This window comes from Diadema antillarum, unplaced genomic scaffold, assembly GCF_040938485.1.
Source record: "Diadema antillarum isolate AM-2024a unplaced genomic scaffold, OU_Dant_1.0 seq00000597_RagTag, whole genome shotgun sequence".
NCBI lineage: Eukaryota > Metazoa > Echinodermata > Echinoidea > Diadematoida > Diadematidae > Diadema > Diadema antillarum.
Window position 1 is genome coordinate 11,152 of NW_027271528.1, and position 26,526 is coordinate 37,677.

The 26,526-nt window shown below is 38.1% G+C and overlaps 1 protein-coding gene across 1 annotated transcript in view; it reads right to left on the minus strand.

Annotated features, from left to right (window-relative positions):
- Window positions 1–6,780: 6,780 nt before the first annotated feature.
- LOC139735749 (uncharacterized) overlaps window positions 6,781–26,526 on the minus strand; it is a 30,933-nt gene continuing 11,187 nt past the window's right edge. The window contains exon 8 of the mRNA XM_071646500.1: window positions 6,781–7,152. Coding sequence (XP_071502601.1) covers window positions 6,781–7,152 — 372 coding nt within the window. The remainder of the gene's footprint in view (window positions 7,153–26,526) is intronic.

Genomic DNA, 26,526 nt, shown 5'->3' on the forward strand with positions numbered 1-26,526 from the left:
TGTAAATCTAAAGAAACCATTGAATTTGCAAGCCAAACTGCTTGAGTGTGAGACAAATGGGGGACAGTCCAGCTGCGTTCATGGGTTATTCATTCTCTTCTTCACCCACTTCCCAGCTGTGACGAGATCTCTCGTCAATAAATTTCCCAGCCCAGTTCATCGCAAGCCACAAACGAATATCATGCCTCATTTGGATGCATGTTCATTAAATTTTTGGTTGGCAGTCGGAGCCTATACCCCGAAGAAGTGAAACAAATGCCGACCAAAAAATCAACTGACCAAGCTAAGTATATGGTGAGTCAATAACCGAATCACACAACTGATACATGTATCAGAAGTTTAATGATTGAGTAGGCTACATATCTTCATTTTGTCTTCTTGGGGTAAATGTATCATGAATTTACAGTCTCCAAATGCAGTCTCCAGACAGCTTTCACACTGAACACTAGCATCACTGCAAAATGATGACCCATTTATAGTAATAAAGGGGCTGCAACCATTGTCTTTTTTTGCCACATGAGAAAATGGGTAAGTGGATAGCATAAGATGGTGGCTCATATTAATATAGCAGTTACTAGCCTGAACAATACAACAAATATAGTACATCTCATACAAATTCAACTCATGAATTTCATGCCATTTTGTTTTAATCTCGATCTCAATGATATCATTTAGTTTTTTTATTTTCTTTTGTACACAGTGAGTCAAAAATCAAGTGATGGTTGCCTGCATGGGTGAGAGTAAACTTTGGTTGCACCTTGGGAAGTGGGACCACAGGTATGCAGCACTCTGGTTTATGTGCACCATCTTCACTCATTATACAGCTTTCTATACCACATTTCATTCTCTGTTAAAAGTATTCACCCTCACCAAGAACCACATATACCAACATCTCTGCCTATTAAATACATCTGCTCCAGCATATAGATGTTACAAGACATTTAAACAGCATATGTGTCAACAACAGCAGGAAACGATATACTCTATACGCATTAGTGTCTGGTGTTGCTTGCAAATCTCAAGTGACCTTCCCCTGTTCTATAGGATATTTACCCCATTTGTATTAAACACTGAATATGTACATCATAATGGATAGTAATTAATGCTGCTGCAAGATTTCATACAGCAGTTCACATCTTGCCTTTAAACATCTTTCCCCTTACAAAAATGCATGATTTTTTGAGAGTCATTTTGGTTGGTATCTATGCAATCTCTCTTTCTGCAAGAAATACCCCAACCTTGATGTGGGAAGTTGAGCTCTCTGTTTTTGGATGCAATGCAAGATAATAAATCTCCATCACATTACCATGGAAACCACAATTATGGAAGATGAATGCATGAATATGACCACCAGAGCCTCCTTTTCCCTTCCGTCAGTTTTTTTTTTTCCCCTTTCATTTGCCGCAAGACCAATCCCGCTGTGGGACATGATGATCCACATCGGTGAGTTGCCTACACCACACCTTAAAGGTAGAATTGCAGTTTGTGAAAGTTTAAAATCTGTAACCAAGAGCCATTAACTCTGACTTAATGACATTAATGCACGTATCATCCATCATAACCGTCTACCAAGATTTAGCAAGATGGACTTTATCAAGGATTTTCGATATTTTTGCAGGTAGGGTCAATGAACTTGGGAGTTCAAGCTGCACATTTTTTTAAAAGGTTTTCATATGCGAGGGTGTTCTGCGAAGGTTCTGCTAGGGTGAGGCGTGCCGGGCAGCTGGAAGTTGATGATATAACAAAAGGCTTCTATATTGGGAAATAGGGCGACTTTCAGCATGCATACGTATGGGATGGAAATCAGTGATCTCTATGGAAGAACAAGATCATCATTGGAAAGTAGCTGCTTGGCAGAGGTCTGTGCTCTCAGAGTGCTTCTCTAGTTATTATTATTATTATCATTATTACCATGATTATCATGATTATTATTATTATTATTATTATTATTATTATCATTATTATTATCATTACTACTATCATTAGAAGTAGCAGTAGTAGTAGTAGTAGTGGTAGTATCATCATTATCATTATCATTGTCAATATCATCATCGTCATTTCCTCATTATCACTTCTCTTTTGCTTCTTCAGATCAACCCCAAGTGAAATTTAAAATGCAGCATTGTCCTCTCTGCGGTCTCTAGGGGAAAGTGTTCTGGGTAATCTTTCACTTAAATGAATTTAACAGAGAATTACTATTACTTGATATCTTCGGCTCCAGAATACTCAACTTGACGACCTGTCAGATTTCATTCGAGGAACAACCCATCATCTTTGCAGAGAGAAATTCTCATATTTATAGGCCAGTGTCTTGTTTGAAAATGAAGTGTTAATGATTGAAGTGTCTTCAGGTTAGAATTACAGGCCATGTGGTAAACATATTGCAGTGATCTATTCTCGGCGATCATTGTACATTTACTCAATGCATCATACCATTTCATCTTCAAGCCACTTAAAGACGCTTTATGCTTTAAAGGAAGAACTTCTTGTAGTGTCGGTGTGCCTGCTAAAATTGAAGATTTTTGCTCTAAAACGGACACATATGCATAAGAAATGTGTGAAATTACACTCTGGTAACATGATTCCAGTTGGGTAACGAGGAAAATGTTAAACATTAGTTAAAAAGGTACAAATGGGTCAATAGTATTGCAATCTCAGAGCATATGCAATCACGGTTGCTTGGTGATTCTTTTTTTTTTTTTTAAATCGATTACAAATCTGGCAATAGCAGCATCCATTGATGTTCCATACGGTATATGCAGAAGGTATTTCAATTCACAAAAGTTTGTATGATTTGTATAAATGTTGCTGTGGAAATACATTTCTCTCTCACAAAAAGTTGTCGAGCAAAATTAAGCATATATACATTGATCATTTGTGCTGAGTATTCTCTGTTTTTTTTTTTGAAAAATTAGTAAACTGGTAAATTTCCATGTCACATTCCTCCTAACATCTTCACTGGCAACCATCTTTTAGGTCAATTGCTAATCAATTGCAAATAAATTGCAAATTTGCATGGACCCCTAAATCAATCGCTAAGTTGCAATTGATTTGCAATCAATTGTGAGACTTGCAATTGATTCTGGGGGATTTGGAATTGATTGCATCTTCCTTGCATCAGAATTGATCATAACTTGCGATTGATTTGAATATAAATTTGCAATCAAAGATTTGGGGATTTGTAATTGATTACAACTTTCTTGCTATGTCCCCTAAGTGTTTTAGAGAGAGTATTCCCACATGCTTATGATATTTACTGTTCTATTTCACAATGTACTAAAATATTTCCTGTTTGATTTGCCAGCTTTTTCAGTAAGTGTTTATATTCAGCTAGTTAACCCGTGCATATGAACAAAACAAAAGTTCTATGCATGCCTTGATACAAAGGAGACAGTTTAGTTTATAGTATCTATGTTTAATTGCTTAATTATTGCATAGATCTAAAACAAGATACTGCTATGTCTTTTGGCAAAGAAACAAAGTAAGGTGATTCACTCATGATAAATAACAACCTATATGTAATAAAACACAATTATTGTATTAGTACTGACAGGATTGTAATTTTTCAAATTGATTAAATTCATGTATTATGTAGGGCAAGTTGTCGATCAGAATAGTAATTTGATGTAATGTCAGTAAACATATAGGCCCGAATTCACAAAGGTGGTACAAATGAAACCATGGTTTAAACCATGGATAAAAACCATGGAGCGCCAAGTGTCGCATGGAATATTTCGTTACGAAATCAATCATTTCGTCCATGAAATGATTGTTTGTTACGAAATGACAACATTTTGTAACTGAATGAACATTTCGTTCAAGTAAGAATGATTTCGTTAACGAAATGGTCTTTTTGTCGACGAGATGACCAATTTCGTAATGAAATATTCTGTGCGACACTTGGCGTTCCATGGTTTTTGTACATGGTTTAAACCATGGTTTCATTTGTACAACCTTCGTGAATTCGGGCCTTTAAGTTTAGGCAGTCACACAAATGCTGAATAATGACAAGTGAACATATTTTGTTTTATTTCATCATTGTAAAGTTTTAATCAAGGTGGCAAGGACTGTAGAATTGTAATACCAGGACTAATGGCTTTCCATACTTTGATTTTTGATTTGATTTGATTTGATTTCTGCCTTTTTACAAATCACACATAACAAAAGAAAACACATATTTAGAAATTAATATTACACGACACACAAGCAAGCATACTGTCTTACAAATTAATTCAAAGTACATAATATACACACACACTATGAACATGAGTGTATTCGATGTATAAGACATGTAGCATATCATTCACAAAAAAATGTTTAGAGGCGAATCCTTGAATCAACAGTTGTAGATTATGTAAATAATAATAGATTATTCATTCAGAGTATATCATGTCGTTCCAATAAACGAATTTCAGATCAAAAATACAACAGAGGGGGATTTGAATAAATTGATTTTTAGAATTAAACATTTTTGGTTATATTAATCAGAAAAGCAGGAGACCGCGATCATAAGCAGCAGCTTGACATGGATTGAGGCCTCAGGGTAAAATTCGAGACTTAAAATCGATTTTATACATATCAGTATGACAGACGTGTCTACAAAATAGAATCAATAGTCAAATCCAAAATATCATAATTTAATAAGTCAAAAATAAAAGGAAAATTCAAAATAGTTGTCATTTATTTGTCATCAATAGGCATTCTTTAGTATGATACTGTGCTACCAGCTTACAATGCACAGGTAACATTATGATGAGATGTATGAAATGCAATACACAAGAAAAATTCACCATGAGTACCATTTAAGAGAACAAACTGTGTCAAGTTATCGTTTGGTTATCGAATCAAAACAGTGGATCAAAACACCACACCCTCGAGCAAAAGAAGTCTAATGATGAGAATAAAAAGGAAGTCGTGCAATCCACATCCAACACACTGACACGACACTCTCATCTCATAGCAGATCATAGCACAGAAGGCACTGACACAGATGTTAAAGTTGCTGTGGATGAGTTTCTCAAATATTGCTCATCACGGTACAAGCTGAAGCGCAGTGTGTACGGATTAAGGAATATCTGCCGAACAAGGTTCACCAGTTGCCACGTGATTTGAAAATGCAGCTTGAAACAGGTGTGACATGCAGAATGCATAACAAGCAGTACCAATATATGCTCCGCAAACGGGCTCTCTCGAAGAGTAATAAATATGGTTTAAATGAGGTTCTCGTAAGCTGCTGAGATATAGAACGAGCAATTATTCTCCTAGTCTTAAAAAGGAAAACAAACAAACAAACAAACAAACACACACATGCTAACAAAACACACACAAATAGAAACCCATATTAAGGAAGGTCTGTGAATTCTGGATGTGTTCTCGCATTCAAACCACAACTCCTTGATACTGGAATGATTAATTTCACCCTGGGAGTGTGAGCGGGGAAAAGCTGGCGTTTACCGCACGTTTCTGCTGATGGCACAGTAGCAGTAGAGCACTGAATAACTTGGACTCGTGATCTCTCCAGGCTTGATCTGACTTGGTGTCCCCCTTCTCTCCCCCTCCCCCCACCTCTCCCTCCCCCCTCCCCCCAACTTACAGGTAGATTACCATTCACCAAAATGCTCCAAAAACATTTCTCACACAATGCAATGCCTTAAAGGTGCATTTGAACAAACATCTTTTACAAATTGTTCACACCTAAAAACAATACATGTGCCCACAAGTGCAACATTCGTGATCTTATCATATCAATGTGGTCACAATTTGACATTTTACAAGATAACATACATTACTCTCTACAAACCACTGTCAGTATATTACTAACAGAAATAGCCACATGCTGTGCAAAGCTTTATGTAACTGACATATGATTATATTACAACATACAATACACTTACACAGCCTGCTGACATATATATACATATGTCTCATCATGAGTGACATTGGGTGATTGACAAAATCAAAAGATTATTTCAGAAATACTCCACTTCATTGAAGAGAAATTCATATGTAACTCCTGATGAAATTAATAGTCTCATGCTCTTTTTAAATATTTCTGATGAATAAATGTCTTCCTTGAACAGATTAGATAGAAAATGTGAGACTGTTACCTTTAAAGTCACAAGAAATGCACTGAATGTTGACTCCAAGGAGGAAATGAAGGGAAAATGCCAAATGTTTCTCATTGCAATTCTAGCGAGGTCCATTGATCTTTCCTTGCACATTCATCATTCTACACTGATTATCATCTAATATGACATATCTCGGTGATTACTTTTCATCTTTTTTCAAAAGCCTGAGAAAGGTAGTAAGGAAAAACAACAACCAACCAGTCTGTATGACAAGACTATCAAACTCTGTTTGTTATGTAATGAACAGCCGACACCCCCTGTCCTATCGACTCAGTAATTCGGCACTGCGCCGAGATCAAAGCCAACGCCGGCGTCGCAGCCCAGAGCATTAAAATGCTATTCGCAGGTTCCACAACATGCCACATTTAGCTAAATAGCACTGTGTTCCGCTCCTGCCTTTACCCTCTTCCGATGATTGAATATACGAACCCTGTAATAACATTCTGGCGTGCGAACAATGAGAAAAAATCCCCCCACCTCACTAAATTCCTTTTGCAAATGAAGAGGAGGGGACACTTACTGTCTCATGTATAATTGATCCCTTCATTTTTGCGTTGCTACGAAAAGGAATCTCCGAAGAGCTCTCGCCGCCTTGAATGATTCAGGGTGCACCTCGTTAGCGGCACAGCCTTGATGTCAAGTGTAAGTGATGCTACCAGTCCCGTTCTCCAACATCTTCGTCATCGAGCTCTGCCCGGTGAAACACGGCGGCGGGGTACAGAAGGGCCATGATGGCAATCTGCGCCAGGCGTAGCACGCCGATGGTCCTCAGGGGCCCGTCGGTCAGCGCCTCGTCCAGTCGGGCCGGGAGAAGGGCGCGGTATGGGGTGCGCCCCCCTGAGAAAGCCATGGTGCGGGTGACGAGCTGAGTGTAGACGAAGATCAGGCCCAATTTGGTGGGTAAAGACACCCCATCCTGGGTCCCCAGGCACGCCGGGCACCAGGCATCGTTGATCTCAACCTCCACCAGGTCATCCTCTTCCTCGATGAGGTCCTCCGCATCATCCTCCGCAAACAACATCCTCTGGAAGTGAGAAAACACGTCAATGATTCAGGACTGCGGTGTGAAGTCGGGCCGGTTAGTGACTTCAGTAATCTCTTTGTGATGAGCGACAGACAAGACCTCGGAGGATCGGCCGCTTCACGGCTCAAAGCCAAAGAGCCGAGATTTATTTTCCCCCGCCACCTCCTCCATCAAACCCACCGGCGATTCCCAGTTTGATGCATGTATTTATGGAGGAAAGGTTGCACCTTATGCTTAAACAAACTTAATGAAATAATCATATATCTTAAATTCTTAAGTGCTTTCTATGCAACAGTTGAAATCCGGGGATATGGGGCAGTTCACTGACAAAGAAAAAGTGTTAAAGTGTGAGGCTGGGGGGGGGGGGGGGAGGAGGAAGAGAGAGAAAGAGAGAGCACATGATTTCAGGAGATCAAAAGCTCACATATCTATCAGCAAACATCAATCTACAATATTCTATGATAATGTTTCTAAGACTACTAAAAAAATTAGAAGACAGACATGCCTTCATGATGATCTCAAGATGATGGCCTAAAAACGACTTTCACATACTTGCAAAATATCCAGATGAATTAGAAATGTCTAACTGCAGGAGTGATTGCACTTGTCAGGATGACTATCACAAATTTTCTGCTAATAGAATTTAGAACGATATCCTTCTTCAATTTGAGATAACACTGACTTGCTGAGTTAACCAGAAATGGTAGATTAAAGGGGATGGCTAGTACAGTAACTGATCAGTTGATTAACTGATTGCTGTGTGAAAATTATTTGCTTCAGAACAGTCTCATATTCAAGTAATGTGCAGTTTAATGCCCCGTCACTGTACAGGCATGCTAACCTGGAAACATTAACCTGCACATTGCTTGAGCATGAGACCATTCTGAAGCAAATAATTTTCACACAACAACAGATATATAATGTACTCTTAAATGAATCCCACAAGGATTGGAACAATCATTCCCCAGCATTCAAACTGATTCCCACTGATCAGTTACTAGCCATTCCCTTTAATTTGACAACATGAAAGGAAATATCATCTGATAATGAGCCTTTCCTTTGCCATGAACTTTGTCTCAGTTTCCCAAAAGAGTGACAGAGATGCCATGTCCAAATAATACATTTCTTGATTTAACAGGCAAAAAGTGCAATTGTGCATCGCAATCTGATTGGCTTTAATCCTCTGGCCTGAATTCACGAAGGTGGTACAAATGAAACCATGGTTTAAACCCCAGACAAAAACCATGGAGCGCCAAGTGTCGCATGGAAGATTTCGTTAACGAAATCAGTCATTTCGTTGATGAAATGATTATTTTGTAACGAAGTGACAACATTTTGTAACTAAATGAACATTTCGTTAATGAAACGGTCACTTTGTCAACGAAATGACCAATTTCTTAACAAAATATCTGTGTGATACTTGGCTCTCCATGGTTTTTGTCCATGGTTTAAACCATGGTTTCATTTGTACCAACCTTCGTGAATTCAGGCCTTTGTGTGCTTTGAGTACTGACTGACACAGGAAACCTGATGGCATTGTACACACCATTCAAAGTCTCCGGCAGAGAAAAGGTTAATAAACAAAGAGTAAAATCAAAGAAACAAGAATGGCTCAAGTTTCATCAAACTTTGACCTGAAGATGAAGGTAAAGAAGTTGTAAGATTGAACATGTCATGAAACAATGACATTTGGGGCATTTGCATTGGGGGAAAACAAACAAACAAACAAACAAACAAACAAAAAACAAAAAACCAAAAACCAAACAAACAAAAACCAACCTCAGCTTTGCATAAAGTTCTTGAACAGTCAATATCAATACACAAATGAAAGAGTTGATGTCGTTGCCACACAACTAGCCATATATTTCAATGTACTCAAAATCTTGAAATTTCTAGTTTTTTGTTCAAATGCAATTATGCCCCAGCCTCAAATTCCAATATCTATAAATAATCATTACTTTTAAGTTACACAGCCAGGAATAACAATGTTTCCATTTTTATGGCAAAGAAAGATGGAAATTTTTCCTTTTTTTTTTTTTTTTGGTGTGAACATGATCAATGGAAAAGGATAGGATGACGACATCATCAGGGTCTCACTCATTTGCATATTCATATCAATTGTTTGAGAAATGTTTTTCAAGAAAACCTCATCTTTAACATATCATACCTTCCTTATTCTTTGATAAAGTTTGCATTGTTGTGTTTGTAAATTGTTTGTTTCTTTTGAAATCAGATTGATTCTGGTCCAGAACTGTCCTTTAACTCTGGAAAGAAGAATGATTTCTTTGAATTGTGGAGTCATCAACAGGATGTAGTGGTGGAACATAAAACTTTTGGGTGAGCTGCATTTCGTGACAGTGGGAATGATGGCGTAACAAACAATTTTAACAGCTCTTTCTGTCTGAAAAGGGCCTGCACAGCAGGGGAAATAAACAATCATAATGGGCTACATATTGAACAAAGGGGTAAGATTTTAACGACATCAAACTACCTACACTCCGTTGAAAAGGGATCGTTCGGGATCGTTCGGGTGTAGCGGCTATTGACCAGGAAAAGAGGGGAAATCCTTCCCCCTGCTTGAGATATCACACGCAAACATTGGAGACTTTGGAATACATCATCAGACATTTACTCCAGTGAGTCAGCTGGGGTTCTCTTTGAAGCCCACCCCAGGTCCCAGGCAATTGCTAAAACCATTTTAGCCACCTCCTCATCCAAACCACCCTGTAGAAGGCATTCTGTTAGTTAGCAAGTTTACACAATTAGTCTCAAATGACAGGCACAAGGAAACAACAGTCTATACAGCTAGCCTGCTACCTAACCAGCCTTTCCATCTATCTATCTATCAATCCACTTATTCATTCATTCATTGCTTCACCTAGCCCTCCATCCATCTCTTTATCCATCCATCCATTTATCAAGCCCATCGAAACCCCACCCTGTCCTTCCTTACTTCCATCTATTTTCTATCCGTGAATAGATTAATCCACCCATACATTCATTTATCAGTCCATCTAGCTATCTACCAATCCATTTATCCATTCATGAAGTCATCAATTTATTCATTCATCCATCCATTTTAGCTAATCCAGCAGCCATCCATCGGTCTATTTATCTAACCAATGTAATCCCATCTGTCAATCATCTTTCCAACTTTCCATCATTTTTCTATTCATTCAGTCATCCATTCATCAATTCAACTGCCAATTCATTCTTCCATGATCTGTAAATCTATCAGTAGATCAGTCCATATAGTCACTAACAAGACCCTCCATCCAGATATTCATACATTCAGCCATAAATTATTGACATGTACTACAAGTATACCATTCAAACATAAAGATTCAATATACCTAATATATGATATTCTAAATTGTTGATATTACATCATTACTTTTTCAATTTGTTTATGATTATGTTTTTGTGACTTAATGCATTAAAATATAGCCTTTACGCCATCATTTTGTTGTTTTTTTCAGTAAACTATTAATCAATCAATCAACCAATCAATCAATTAATCAATCAAACCATCTATCCATGCATTCATCCACCCTTCTCTTCATCTCTCCACTCATCCTGTCATCCAATCCACCCTTTTCTTCATCCATCCATTTGTTGTCTATTCGGGGAATTTTCTTTGACTGGCTGAAGGAATGCTCTCAGTTTAAAACACAACACAGTGATATTCTCTCTCTCTAAAAATAAAAATGTGATACGAGCTTAAAAGGAAAACTAACAACAACAAATACATCACAACATTCAGTTCAACATCGAAATGTACCAACAGCTGGAGAAAATTTATCCTCTTGTGCACAAGATAACTGAATGATAGCCTGCAGGATGTAGTTCTCCATGGCAACCATTCCAACATGCATTAAAGTTTGTTCAAGCCTAAACCTCAATATCAAAATAAAATGTTGCAGGATTTAGCTCATGAATACACCAAAGGGCTTGTCATGTAGGAGCACTTTTTTTTCTTTGGTTTTTGCGATCCTTTTAATGTTTGAATGTTACAGGCATCTTTGCTACTTCTCATAAGGAGGAGGGAGGAATAATTAATGGACATGAAAATTGCATCGTCATCATGAATAAGCTGATACATCATGGATTGTCTGTAGGGCTTGTCACTTTGAGATCAATATGTTCTTTTCAGCTGATGACCCCCCCTTCCTCTGGTTTGGCTATGACAGTCAGTACCTTAAAGGCAAGTACATCTTCCTTACCACATTGAGTGCTAGGTAAGACTGTGTGTGAATCTTCATCACCTGATTGGTAAAAATGACATCCCCTCCCCCACAATCCATTACTTATAGTCTTCCTTCCAGACTCTATGTCATATCATTTGTATACCATCTCTGACTACAGTGTGAGTAATGCAGACAATACTCATCAGAAACAATAGAATTTAAAACAAAAAATCTAGCAACATTACACAAATTTCAGTATCTCGGTCTGAGGAGAGTCTCCACAGTCATGTTTGAACCGCTAACACATTCTATAGCAGGTGTGAATATGATGAATGACTAAAGGCCACCGCACACTACACGATCCGACTGGTCTTAAAGTCTTAAGCCAAGCTGGGTCTTAAGACCAGTCGTACGACCGGACACCGCACACTATACGACCCGACTGTAAAGCGCGCGCAGTGCGCACTGCGTGCGTTTGCATTTTGCTGCATTGTGAATGGCTGAAAGCTCACGACTGGTCGTAGAGATTCAACATGTCAAATCTCTACGACTGGCGCTAAGACCCAGTCGTACGACTAGAAAATGGCAAGACTGTGACGTCACACTTCTAGTCTTAAGGTCTTAAGACCGGTGAATCGGGACAAAATCGTGTAGTGTGCGGCGGGCTTAATGCTGCTCAGTTTCACTATGGACCTAGGGTCCATGGTTTCACAGTCTTTCATGAGGCACAGAACAAGTCTCAAATGGAACCTCAAAGCATGGACCCTACCACAACAAGTCTTAAGTTGGAAAGAATTTGTAAGGTGTCTCTTTCAAAACTAATGACTAGTTTGCCTTTAACTTCTTCCTCTTTCTGTATCCATCAAAAAAATATTAAACAGAAGTCATCGGGTTTGCCTTGATTTTCATCAATTTCTTCAGCAGTCTTCCTGCTTCTCAGATAGGGGGAGTTGATGGAATATGAGAGTTTGCGCTGAAACAAATGCTGTGCCTAGATCAACATCCTGAATGTTTGCTGTTGCACTGTATCCATGCTTTAAAGCCACTATCTTAACGTCTGGCAAATATTGGCTTGTACCTTTTTAGACTCGCCAAAAAAAAAAAAACACCGGGGCAAATATGAAACGTGGCATTCATACTTTGGAAATATACATGAAGTTGATTCTACTCATGTCGTCTTTTAGGGAGGAAGGTTGTAGTTTCCATGGCGATCCTCGATATATCGGTTTTATATCATAGTTTTCCTGTGAAATATATATATATATATACAAGATGAATGATACCCTTCTGCCGAGAGCTGAAACTGGCTGGGTTGATGGAGTGACATCTAGGCGACTACTATAAACACAATATATATATTTTGCACGTATGATATTTGTAAATCATTACTCATAAGATGATTTTGCCTGTGGTTAAATTCACAGTCTCAAACCCCAGAGCTGAAATTTGTATTTCCTTTTATAAAAATGCAAGTTCATGATTTTGCACAGTGAAAAAAGTACTTTATATGTCGCTTTTGATCTTTTGATACAGGAGGTAGTAGTTTGACTTAATGTTGACTTGCAATCATTGGTTATCTTCTGAAATTTGACCACCCTCCCCCCCCAAAAAACAAAAACAAAACAACAACAACAACAACAACAAACGAACAAACAAATATACTGCTGCTAAATATATGGCATATATGTACAGTATATCTCTCACGATTTGTCTGTGGTACTGTCAAGTTACAAACTCTTAATGCTTCCTTGAAAAGGACAGGCGGAGGGTCGCCAGTGATGCGCGAAGGGGCAAAGGTCAAACTAATTCATTTCTGGCTCGTCTGCAAAATTGACACTCCAGCACGGCATTTATGAAGGAACTGTCATTCTTTGCCGTAACCAAGGCTAGTGGTGATTGGTCATCACGGACATGATGCACGGACGCTTGACCAATGATGAAAGGAGGGGCATGTTGACCAACAAGGATGCAAATTTAATGTCAGTATTTACCAGACAGCAGGTAAACAGCCCATAAATTCCCAATAGCCTGAGTCATGGGGTGCTTTTTGTGAGCAAACTGGCTTAAGACTCCTTTTGTCAACAATAAAACACAGCCAAAGGAGGGGTGATGTGGTGGTGGGGGGGGGGGGGGGGGGGTGGGCAGGGAGGGCAAGAAGAAAAGCAATCAAAGCAGGTTTGCATGATACAATCTTAAGGTCACGAAATTTGAAATTGAAAACTCTGCAAACACGTTTGAGAAATAACATGACAAACTACATACATAGTATTCCACAGAGACTATCAGGTATATATGCTGGGTGTGTGTGTGTGTGTGTGTGTGTGTGTGTGTGTGTGTGTGTGTGTGTGTTTATGCACTAGGGGAATAGGGAGGGGGCTTTATACGATAACTTTTATTAAGATGTTGCGATTTGATAATCATCTGAGTGTGAAAACGAACTTTGAAAAACTTATAAAAAAAACCAGAGTAGAGTGACAGACACTAAATAGTAATCTGAATGATTCACAGCATACATTGTAAATGTGACAACATTAAAAGCGTGCAAAATGACAAAGCTACAGTAATTTCTGACTACCTGCTAAAAAAAACCCTACTAACGAAGCAACAAGAACCAAGTGGTCATTTGAAATTAGCGTGAAATGCATTAATTCTCCAGGGAAGCATCATATTTTGGAGGTATTCAGTTAAAACATTCAAGCAATGTGACTTTCTTTTCCTGGTAGATTTCCTTTAAAGTTCTGGACACTTGCAAGTGATGTAGTTGAGTCTTGCATCCAGGACCTTTCACGTCTTACGCCTCTGCTCTAACCATATGTCCACTGCAATGCACCCTCCATCCAAGCTGGTAACATCATACTGCGTGCCAACTTTCAACAACTGCATGGTTTCCTAACCGGCACTTTAGAATGAGAACAAAGTACATAAATACAAGCAATTGCCTTTTACTCTATATACTCACTACTTTCAAAATGCCATTACCTCCCCCACCTACTCCAGAAGAATAAAAAAGAGTGACAAAAATAAACCTTGAAGTACAACAGTTTTGGACCATTCTTATTCAGTAGCAACTGGCAAAGGTAATTCTGTTAACTTGCAGTAATGCTAGGCAGTAGAAGTGAATTCACAATACTGCAGTTTCTAAAGTCCATTAGTTAACTACCTCTCTGTTTTATGGAGCATGTTCTCACAGGGAGCGGATGAGGTTAATGAATGCAGACACTGTGAAAAAATACCCTAATGTGTAATAGAAAGAGGGCTCACACAGTATGTGCTTAGCATGGGTTCAATGATACCTAGGTATACATATTTGAACAAACACAGAAATGAAAAAGAACTCCATAGAAATACTAATGGATTAATGAGAGGTGGTAGATGAGTTTATAGGCACGCAAGATGAAACATTCTCATAATAACATCTTTGGTACGCTGGTAAAAGAAAGCATAGATACCATCTTAACCCATTTGAGGATGGGCTGATTTTGCTACAACATGCATTTCCCATAGACACTTGCCTGAGTATACTCAGGACTCATCTTCAACAGCTTAAAAGAAGACACAATTTCTAGAACATGACTTTTGCACTGGCTATCTTTGTACATGTATTCTGATAAATAAATATGTGCATGCACTCTGTAGGATTATATGTCTTCTGAAAAAAAGAGAATTCTGTACAGTAGCAGCTTTGAACTGAAACAACAACAGCACCACTTAATCAGGCAATGAGATATAAAGAAAGATAGTTAAATACATTTGTCAAGGTTGGTCTGTAAACACAAGGAGGAAATTAAACAGAAATGGTCCCATTGGATGAGGAAATGACACAATAAGATTGTTAAATATGTTTGTCTTTGTTGGGACTGCGGCCGTCACGGTCTCTTTACTACGATTCTGAAAAAAAAGGGCGACGCAAAACTTGCCTCCACAACACCAATTCCTCCGTCATTTCACAACCAATTTACTGGCTGTCTGTCCTTCCCTTACTACCACGTATCCTTTACAACAATATTCACAAGTTAGTCATGAGTACCTTGTTGATCTTTCTCTTTTTTTCAGGGTTGGGTGGGGATGAGGAGGGTGTGTATCTAACTTTTTGTGTTTGTTTTTTGTTTTTTTTTTGGGGGGGGGCATCGGTAGGCAACAATGTACTGGCTTTCCATCACAAAGGCACTGAGGAGGACTTTGCACTCATCATGGATTTTGTTTTCTTTTCCCCAATTCTTGTTTAGTTCGGTATTGTTTCGTTGCTTTTTTTCGCTTCACGCCTGGCATGTCGCTCCTTGAGATTTCTCGTACCCAGACAACGAACCCGGGGATGATCGGTACCATGCAAATTTATGCTGTTGTTGTTGTTTCTTTTTTTCATCCTGTCCTTAGGATGAGACCGGTAGGGTGAGTGAGCAATGTCTCAACGACCACACCCTAGCCACCCATCACCCTTTGTGCCCTTCTCTACTGAGAAGTGGCTTGGGACTGGCTTGGGGTAATGAAACGATGTGCTTCGAAGCAAACTTGTCATCATAAAGAGAGAAATGCACACCCAAGTGCACTGTGTAACCACTAAATTTAAACTTTTAAGGGGTTAGGTTTTTCCAATGTCTACACTTCCCCTTTGCAAAGTCAGTTTCTGTTGATCAATGTACCTTTTCTGCATAGTTAAAACTGGGAAAATGATAATTCTTGATAAGAATAAATACATTGCTTTAAAAAAATGTAATATAGCTATACTACTAGTGAGGTATCTTGACAAATAAAAAAATAAAACATAATGGCATTGAATAAATTCAATCATCAATCATCACTTGATATGAAAATTAAGCCAGAGAGAACCATGATAAAGAATAGCAGAAAATGTAATTGTTTGATGTTTAAAATAATGCCTCCAGCACCCTTCGGGCAGAGGCAAAAAAAGAGGAAAATTTGACTACATTTCCAATGGCATATTTAATCTCTAAATGACCAGTATTGAGGCTAAGTACTAACGGTCATCATATTTATACCCGGTATACCGTTGGCAGCCAGGAAATGCTGACAAAAGTAAAAGAGCTTGCTACAGGTCATTTATTCTGGTATATTCTATGGAGACAAATAGTCAGCTAGTACTAGCCTAATAACACAGATGACAATGCATGGCTCTCTGCAAGAAGCCATGCTTTTGTGCTAGCCGAAATTAGCGGGGTAAATCCAGTTTCACTCTCAATTTGCAATGGTCCGATACGTGGCAACAAGTAATGTTTGTTAAAGCGCAGGTTTCAGATTGGTATGGGTGGATGCTACTTTTGATAAACAGACCATTGAACTAATGTTTGCTCTTAAATATTAAGGTGAGGAGACCTTACCCCACATACTAATATCCCTGTAGGTATTTTTCTTCCTTCGATGAGTGTATATGGTTTTTGAGGAACCCGGGATCACAATCAGTTGGCTACTCAGAATTCTATTAAGTAGCCTCAACTTTGTAACAGACAAACAAAAGAGGAGTGTATGTACACTGTACATGTGTGTGTGTGTGTGTATGTGTGTGTGCGAGGGTATGTGTTTTTCTAAGCAAATTGTTTGAGAATTATATGCATACTATAGGAGGGGAGGAAAGTTGTGTTTTTTATAACATACTTCATTCACATATGTTTAGTATAGGCCTTGACAGACGATATCATGTTCTGTTTATTTCATTTTTGCATATCATATCTGAATATTTCTACATTTCGTGCATCTGAACAATCAAGTGGAATGTTCAAGTGTACGGTACCATACTCCTTGACATGAGATATCATGTTTTGTATTCATTTTGCATATCTAAACATTTAAGTGGAAGCTAGGTATCATAGCACTGGATGAAACTGAGATACTGTATAATATAAGCTGTTATTTCAGTGAGGGTTTAATTTTTGATTGAGGTACTGTATAAGCTGTTATGTTCACGACGGTTTAATTTTCGTGAATTTCACAAATCACTGTTGGACCGCAAATTTAACATAATGCAAAATGTTGCACTTATGATAGCCTTGGTGTCAAATTGTGAAAACAACATCTCGCGAAATATGTCTGTGACCTCCTCATTCGCGAAAATATCTGTACGCGAAAATAGCTTATACAGAGACTCCAATTCTCCCGTTTTCGACGGGAGATCTCCCGCCGAAAACCCATTTTTGCAAAATCTCCCGTTCTCCCGTTTGAGATTTAATTTCTCCGCCCTGGCTCAATGTCTCCCGGTGTAAAGGATTTCTTACTTATTGCTATTGTATGTTGCAAAAATAAGCCTTAGATAGCACCAGAGAGCATCTATACCCTAGGAACTTCACACTTGGCACACATCAACTTGGAGTCTCCCGTTTGCTAGGGGTTTCAGGCGGGAGAATCTCCAGATCAGAAGGTGCTTGGGGTTGGAGTCTCTGCTTATACAGTAAAACAAAAATAATGGGGAGTGTGTATGTGTGAGGGTGTGTGTGTGTGTGTGTGTGTGTGTGTGTGTGTGTGTTTGTGTGCTTATGTTATGTCAATGTGCATCTCACAAAAGGTATAGTGTTTTTCTTGCATTATCACTGTCCTAACCGTATGGAAGGACCGTGTAGCTTTGTGGCAAACACAAATTCTGAACGTTGCAAGGTGATGAAGGCTATTGTCTCATCTCACAGCACTCACAGCTGTATTTGTGCCTCTATTTTTCTGTTGTCTTTCCCTGACAAGTCCCTTTCTTTTGATTTCACACTATCCATTTCCTCATCGTATCCATGCAACAACATTGCTAAAAAGAATGTAAAAAGTCAGTATCAAAACACAAGTGTCTGCTCTTTCTAGATACTACGCAAATAGGAACTGCAGCAAATGGGAACCTTACAGTTAACCCCACCAAAAAAAAAAAATCCCAAACAGATCCTGTTCAGTTGAAAAATTTTTCGCAATTTTGTGTCATCATCCATGTAAGAAATCTTACTGTAATATGATCAACCCGTAAAGTGAATTTTAAACAGTGTCACTGAAAATACAAGATGCAACACAAAATTCTACATGTGCTACAAGGCAATCGCCCCTACAGGAAAAAGGATAATAATAAAAGAGAAGAGGATTATCATTTACATAATCAAAGAGTTTGATTGAAATTATCTTGTAGACAGCTGGGCACAGCCAACGAAAAAAATGCAAAATGGCTTCAGACCTCACATTTGCCCCTTTAAATTATAAAAATAAACCCCCCAAACTCCTCTGTACAGAACTATTTGGAAAGGTGGAATTCAATTCCCACTCGCCGTACACGTCGTGTGGACAAAATTGTCAGTCAACTGAGGCGTGTTTGCAGAGGGCAAATATTATTCAGAAGGCATGAGGCAAGGCTGGGTGAACTCTGACCCACAAATTTATGAAACAGTACTCACAGTATTTCTCCACTCCACACAGCTCTCCACAGACAGACAATACAATAAGATACAATTATTAATGGTGATAACAATATAGTTATAAATTAATAATAATGTTGAAAATATGATAATCATACTGAAGTAACGGTGATAATGACAATAATAAAAATAATGGCAACAATGATCATAATCATGGCAATAAAGATAATAACAGACATACTACTAGTGACTACTATTGATGATACAAATTTTGTGTTCTGTAAAAGTGGATATTTTCGCGTGAGTAATTTTTCATGCTCGGCCAGGTAAGATGAGTTTTGCATGTTTTTTATTCCATGGAAAAAGCAAAAACCAAGCAAAAACATTCACATGCTTTTATTTTGTGCTAGATTCTGGTTGCACCCCAAAATTTCAACACTATTAACATTTCCACTTTTACAGTGTTCTTTTACATGGAGCTCTATTACAAATTTGTTCCACAATGCTTTACAAAGAAAATGGCAGGAAAAATAATAGATTAATTTTTTTTTTTTACAATGATACAATACAAAAAATACACAGTCCTACAAAACATTAAGTGCAGTGGTTGTCTTACAGTGTTTAAATCATGTGCATGTACATCAGTGTGAAAAAAGACAGAGAAAAAAAAACTGAAGTATAAAAAATGTTTTAAATAAATGATATGGCATTTCTCTTATCTGCCTCTTAATCAAGCTCCCTGTGTTAACCCATGGAGGACGAGTCCCGAGAATACTTGGGCAAGTATCTATGGGAAATGCGTGTTGTAGCAAAATCAGCCCATCCTCAATGGGTTAAGATAAAATACAACAAAAATGCGATGCCATACGTTACAATACCATGAAATATACATTACAACACATACTCTTACAGCATGCCAACATAGTACAATGATTGCTTACAAATGCACATTCATCAACAAGAGAAAAAGGCAAGTGCATTCCATGCTCTTCAATGGGCATCTCATGACTGAGATTTCAAATATTTTATTGGAGGCAAATGGGTCATTTTTCTTCATTTATCCTGCATGTCATGGAACATCTACCAATCCACCGATCCCGGCTTTATACCCACTCACTGAATATAATTTCAGAGTGGCCTGTGCCTGACATGACCTCTAGCTGGCACTCTTCAACTCTACCACCTTGCAGATCTTAGCCATAAATATTTCTCCATTTTCTATGCTTTCTTTTTGTGGTGGTGGTAGTGAATTTGCCTGTAACACCTTGATGTTTCTTTAATGATTGAAAACATTTTGAAATGCTGCCAATCCTGGATGATTACATCCAAGACCTTGGAAGCACACTTCTAAGACAGTTTCATTCAAATTTCAGGGACTTCACTGAATATGTTTGGTTATCTATCTTGTGCCCAAGGTAAGAAGTGTGACTTTGTTTGATTTTTAATTTATTTGTTCTGTTTCTCTTTTTTTTTCTTTGAGCTATGTAAAATATTTGGAAAGATATTTGTTTGTCAAAACTTTCATCTTTCTCTTCATTCTTTTGGTAATTTTCTTCTCTAAACATCACTGGTATACAACATAAATATATATATTTTTTGAGTGATTGTGCAGGAACATTAAGATATTGCTACAATGTATTTATTGAGATAATTTCTCAAAAACGCACATTAGCAACAATCAGATATCCCTAAATGTATGATTTTATGTGATGGGGTTGAAATGCGTACTCTTATTCAAAGTACACTTCTTCTCACCAACCAGCTTGGCAATATCACCAGCCTAAAGTATCTCATGTAATCTCCTGTTGAAATGGAGCTGACATGTAATCTCCGATCTGTGTTGCCATTTTGAGGATTCTGTCTAAATATTTACCGATATTCGCACTCCCTTATCATTTTCCAATACTGCTCAAGTAGATAAAGATACTTTTCTTTCATTATCTCAGAACAAAATAACTTGATGCTTGCTGGCAATCGCAAGAAGTTCAATGTCTACAAATTAATCTTGCTGATTTTCCAGGATTTCTGGTACATTTTCCGTAGCTTGACAAGACAACATAAGGCAGCTACTCCACTGTTTCACACTGTCCTAAGCCTGATAACACCTGAAAGAACACAAGTGAGGAAGAAAGAGAGATGGAGAACAGACTCGGTAGCCGTCGGCTCATCTGTTTCTCTTACGGGAAGATGCGTCTTTCCAGCGATCAGTTTCATTTTAATCTAGGAGAGGCGCTTCAACTTGAAGTGCACTTCTCTTTCTAATACAGGTTGGGCTGAGTTCCCGACTCAGACTGATGAATGTGTCGACAATTAGGACATTATGTTGGTTTTGCCGCTGTCACTTGAACAGATATATGTGTCTGAGGGAGGTGCGGGCGCGTGGGTCGCTGGCAATTGATGTTGTCATGGCGATCAAAAACAATGCATGCATTGGTTATATTTTATGTATACTTAATTGTTTTGTAAATAATATGTTTTTCTTTGCTCATTTTGCCACTAATATGTTTTTAGGCGTATGTGTGTGTGTATCTGCAATGCTCTGAATGGCAAAAGGTGGCTATATAGTTTGTTACAGGTGTCCTCACTCAATGTCCTTCTACAGCTAACCACTGCATCACTCACTAATTTCTCCTCCTCCCCCTCCCCCACCCCCTCCCCTCCACCATCATCAACTAACAAAACATCTTAGGTTGCTTATGGCATACATATATGATGTCAAAATCTAGCCTATTTTGTATTTTTCTCATCACCTGTAACACCCCATCTCCCCCTTAAACAATTTGCCATCACGAAATTAAGCTCATACTTCATACACATCATGGCTTTCTGAATTTACAACTTGTCAATGACCACAGCAAAAGTGTGGTCTCGGCGAGAGTCCTGATCGCACTGAGCTTAAAGGGAGAGGATCGAACACGATGAAGAAAACTACTCTGAATTGAGGCAGTGGTATCATGGCACTGGTTATAATGACAGTTTTGAAAAGGGCAAACAAATTATGGTTGCAAGCGGGTGATGATAGCTAGAGTACCAGTAAATCTTCTTTTGTGGCAGTCTGTACAATCTTGGAAACCTTTTTCATAGTCATATCTCTATGATGTAGATTCTCAAGGACTTATCTAATACCTTTCACTTTGTTACACTGATAAAATGGAAGAAATTAAAACCAGAAGAACCATAATGTTAAATAGGTGATTGGGTTGCAAAATCTCCGACTTCATTTTTTTTTTTTTTTTTTTTTTTTGGGGGGGGGGGGGTGAAAATCAAGCATTTGATGTCTTAACTACTTCCTGTCTAATTTTAAAAGATTGGGTGTTTTAAATTCATTATTTTTTAAAATGAAGTATAGCACAAGATTATTGAAAATTGTCCTGCTGTTTTCAAATGCCCCAAATCATGTATGCTGGTATAAATACTTCACAGAAATTTAAAGAGAATAATAGCCTCTGATGGCTGGAATTCTGGTTTCCAGATATAAAATCAATACATCCATATGTCACTGGCAATACAGAGTCTGAATCATATCGAAAAATACCCAAATAAAAAAACAAAAGCTGCATTTGGTCACTTTATCAGGATTATGTGGCCACAGATTACACGTATAAATCTTTCTTTTTTTAAAAATTTGTACAAGATGGATCAATTTTTTTTTGTTGTAGGGCATAACTTTCTCTCAGAATTTCTACATATATGACAAGTAGAGGGACATTATGTCCCTACATATCTTCTGACACAAAATGACTATTCAAAACTTGCACACACACACACACACACTCACACACATGCAAAATAAAAAGGTTCAGAGTGTGGATAACATCGGGAACACCAAACCTGCAAACTCCTCCATGTATCAATGTTGATGGAGCACCCGTCAACACCAAGCAGGTTGCTTCCATTAAACATAAATGCTCCAGTCTCGGTGGTAGTTTATCATTTGCATTAGCCATCTCAAAGCTACGGTACATCATTTTTACCTTCTAATTTTGATAACCAGCTATACCACATGCGCTCATGAGCTGCAAAGCTTCCTTTTGTGTGTATGTGTTTGTGTGTCCGTGCGTATGTGTGTTCAAACCCTGTGACATAGTAGATAACTTCAAATCTTCAACATTTCCTTTCTTTTTGAACGTTACACTCCTAACCATCAAGAATCGAAAAGCATGATTGATTCGCCTAAAGATTTCACAAGTATGTATAAGAATGAAAAGTAACTCAAATTTTTAGTCTAATTCTCTGTTTTTTGGTCTGTAAGTGTGTAGATGTACGTGTGTACAATATGTATAAAAACCCGTGTATGTGCCATTCAACTGTCTAAACATAGCAGCAAAATAGAAAAAATTAAATTTTTCTCAAATATTTTGGTACAGACAGAACTTACCCACATGGAAACACCTATTACTCTTATTTATCATATACCAATCAAGAACAGGTCTGAAGAAAATTTTTCGTGTGAGAAATATGAAAATCAGTGAATTATTGCATATAAACCAAATGGAAAACTGCTCAACACCTAGATCACACAGGGTTGCTAATATGTCCTAATCTCTAAACTTTTACAGTTCATAAATTTTCATGTGTCTGATTTTCTTCCCAAAATTTTCACCGCTCTACTTCTCTGTATCTGGTCTGTTTTGTTTTCTCACAAAGCAACGTAATATCAGGACGGAATTTCCCTTTAAGTTCCTTACTCCAGGCAGTATGCCATAAAACATTAAGCCACATTCAATATCTTAAAACTGTGTCAATACTTAAAGGGGATTACGCAGGTTTGCGATCCAAATGAATGAGGCAGGGTTCACACTCAACGGGTCTACAACCTCTTCTAAAATATCAAGGATTGGGGGCTGATGCTTAGGTAGCATTACACCCAAGCAGCAGATAGCTCCACAGTTATGGGCCCTAATAAAAAAAAAAGTGTGTGTGTGTGCCTGTTGATTACATACATGTTTGTGAATTTGTAACACATACGTTTTTTTGTAGGTTCCTGACTTTGGATCTTTACCGCTTAAAGACTTAGGTAGGAAACTACCTAAGTCTTTAAGCGTACTGTCTTATTTATTTGAAATGGTTTGATTTATTACTTTATTTATATTCATTTATCTTGTTTTTACTGCTGAGGATTAAGTGGAGAATTAGGAGTTGTTCTACAGCAGTGTATAAATTAAGGAGTGTATAAATTAAGGAGTGTGTGTGTCTGTGTCTGTGTATGAATGTGTTTAACCCATTCCGGACAGACTGTTTTGCTGCAACACACATTTCCAATAGTCTGCCGAGTATACTCGGGACTTGTCCTCAACGGGTTAAGATCCCTCACTGGGTGATTATTGTTACTTCAAAATGTTAGCCCTTGGGTGATATGTGTCTCACCTTTTCTGAAGACACATACTCTGCCTTTGAAATTGTAAATTAGGGAAGCTTGAAGAAAAAAAAAAAACCTAACCACCATCACTAAACCTGTCATGCCGCCGTCATTGTGGATTAATGAGATAGCCGCTCATATCGTTATGAGTGGCCGGCTGCAATTAATGGCGACAAATATGGAATTCGCGTGACGGCGGGAAAGGGCGCCGGACAGAAAGCGAGATCGGGGAACAGAAACCGACGCTGACAGGCTCAATGGCATTCACTATGGATGGGCCAATAAACCACCGTACGATCATGGGTTAACAAAGCACTCCAAATTAATCAGACGTGTACTTTAGTCTTCTGTAGGTGGACAGGGGAGCACGCATCAAGATGGATGCCTTTTTATGATAGTAATGAGGTGCCACATCATAACTACCACATCTATGCGGTGTTTCTACGCAAAATTTTGTCTGCTAGGCACATTAAAAAAAAAAAAATACTGTACTAGTTGAAATTTTTTTTGGTTTTATTTTCGCGAATTTCGCGAATCGCCTTTGAACCGCGAAAATACCAACACGTGAAAATAACAACGCCCGAAAACAAAAATGCGTGAAAACAACGCAGGGAAATGAAAATCAAGCCATGCCATGTGCTGCAGGATCGCGCCAAAATTATAGTGCCGTACAGTACACTACTAGTAATGTATCCGGTCCTGCACTGTGCCTAGCTCGCCTTCCACTTGTCGACTGTGCACACACGTTGCACAGTACAGCTAGCTATAGCTGTTTAAAGTGCGTTCAGTCTACTCTTGCAGCTGCATTCTTGGTGTTCGCCTGTCGATGTCCGGCATGAATTTCGAAAGTCCTTGTAAACTATTTCTTTTTGATACTTGTTCTACTTTCAAATTGAGAAAGTACTGGTACTTACACGTGTAAGGTAATTTTAGTTTAGACAACTATAGTTTTTTCGTATCTGTACGCGAAAATTTCAGCTCGTACAGTATCCAACAAAAAAATTGAGAAAGGTGGAAATATTCTACATGCACAGGTATTGGCAAGAAGGCAGAAGCATTACAGACTATTGAACAAAAATGCTTTGCCACATCTAGAGAATTTGGTGAAGATCTAATCCCCTAATTCATCAACGTCACCAAAAATGAAAGATTTAGTCAACATTAGGCAGATCCGACACTTTGCATTTTATATCTCTTGTCCTACTGTACTTGAAATGTGGGGGATTCTCTTTAAATTTTTACCTTTGATCTTTGTCAAAACACATGTGTGGAAGGCAAGAACATGAGAAAGGATCCCACGTTTCAACAAAATAGAAAGAGATAGAAAAAAACAAAACAAAATCAGAAGACTAAGACAAAGAGAGGTACCCAAGTGTCGACAGGGAGGGAACAAAAATGGAAGAGAGAAAACTAGAAAGGTTATTCAGTCATGGATATTGCTGGCAGAAGTTGGAGAATATACACACGCTAAAGAGAGCAAAAGTTAACGAAGGACAAAAAAGATTGAAGAAAACTAGAGAGTTTTTTTCTGCTTTTTTTTATCAGAATATTATATAAATATAGAAAGACACGTTCTTGGAAAAATGAGAGAACATAGTGGTTAACTTGAAAAGAGATAAAAGTGAGAACATTTTCAATACAGAGTACAACTGAAATGATGGAATGTAAAGACTTTTTGGATGTAAGGGATCTAGGGGATGTGGGATGAGGCTACTGTAAAAGTGGATATTTTCGCGCGACTAATTTTTCCCGCTTGGCCGGGTGAGAAGATTTTCGCGTGATTTTAATTCCGCGGAATCAAGACATCAACCACTGGAACATAAGGCATGCAAAAATATTCGCGTGCTTTTATTTTCGCGCTAGTTTCTGGTTGCGCGAAATGCGCGAGAATTTCAACACCGCGAAAATTTCCACTTTTACAGTACTGAAGTAACAATCACCCTGAAACATTTGCTTCCTCACAGAAAGAAAGACTGAACATCAGAATGCATGTCGTAGAAAATGAATGACATCAGTTGGTCACATGAGGGCAGCAATCTACATCCATTCACAGGATTGAACTCTTAGTTCTCTTTGCATCAGTTTATGTGGAATTGTCTTGCCAATCATTCAATATAATGATACTTAGGTAAGAAAACTCTTTATTGATTAAACACACATATAGACGCAATTAATATCTATCACAAAAATGATAGTTCACATCACTATCTGAGAACTATTCTAATTTGATAACTGCATCCAAATGCCTACACAACCAAAAAGTGTAAAAAGTGATCGAATTATTTGCAAATGCTAAAACTTTCGAATGCTTTCTAACGGAAGGTGCCATTTGATACCAAAATAAGATGTATCAAACCAAATTACTTTCCCTTTTACTTCATGTACCATTCATCTGATTTACAATCAATTGATGAATACATTTCAGGAAATGTTGAATTCAGCCTCATATGAAACTTCCAGAGGTATTTCTCATTTGAAATGTAAATTGCCAATTCAT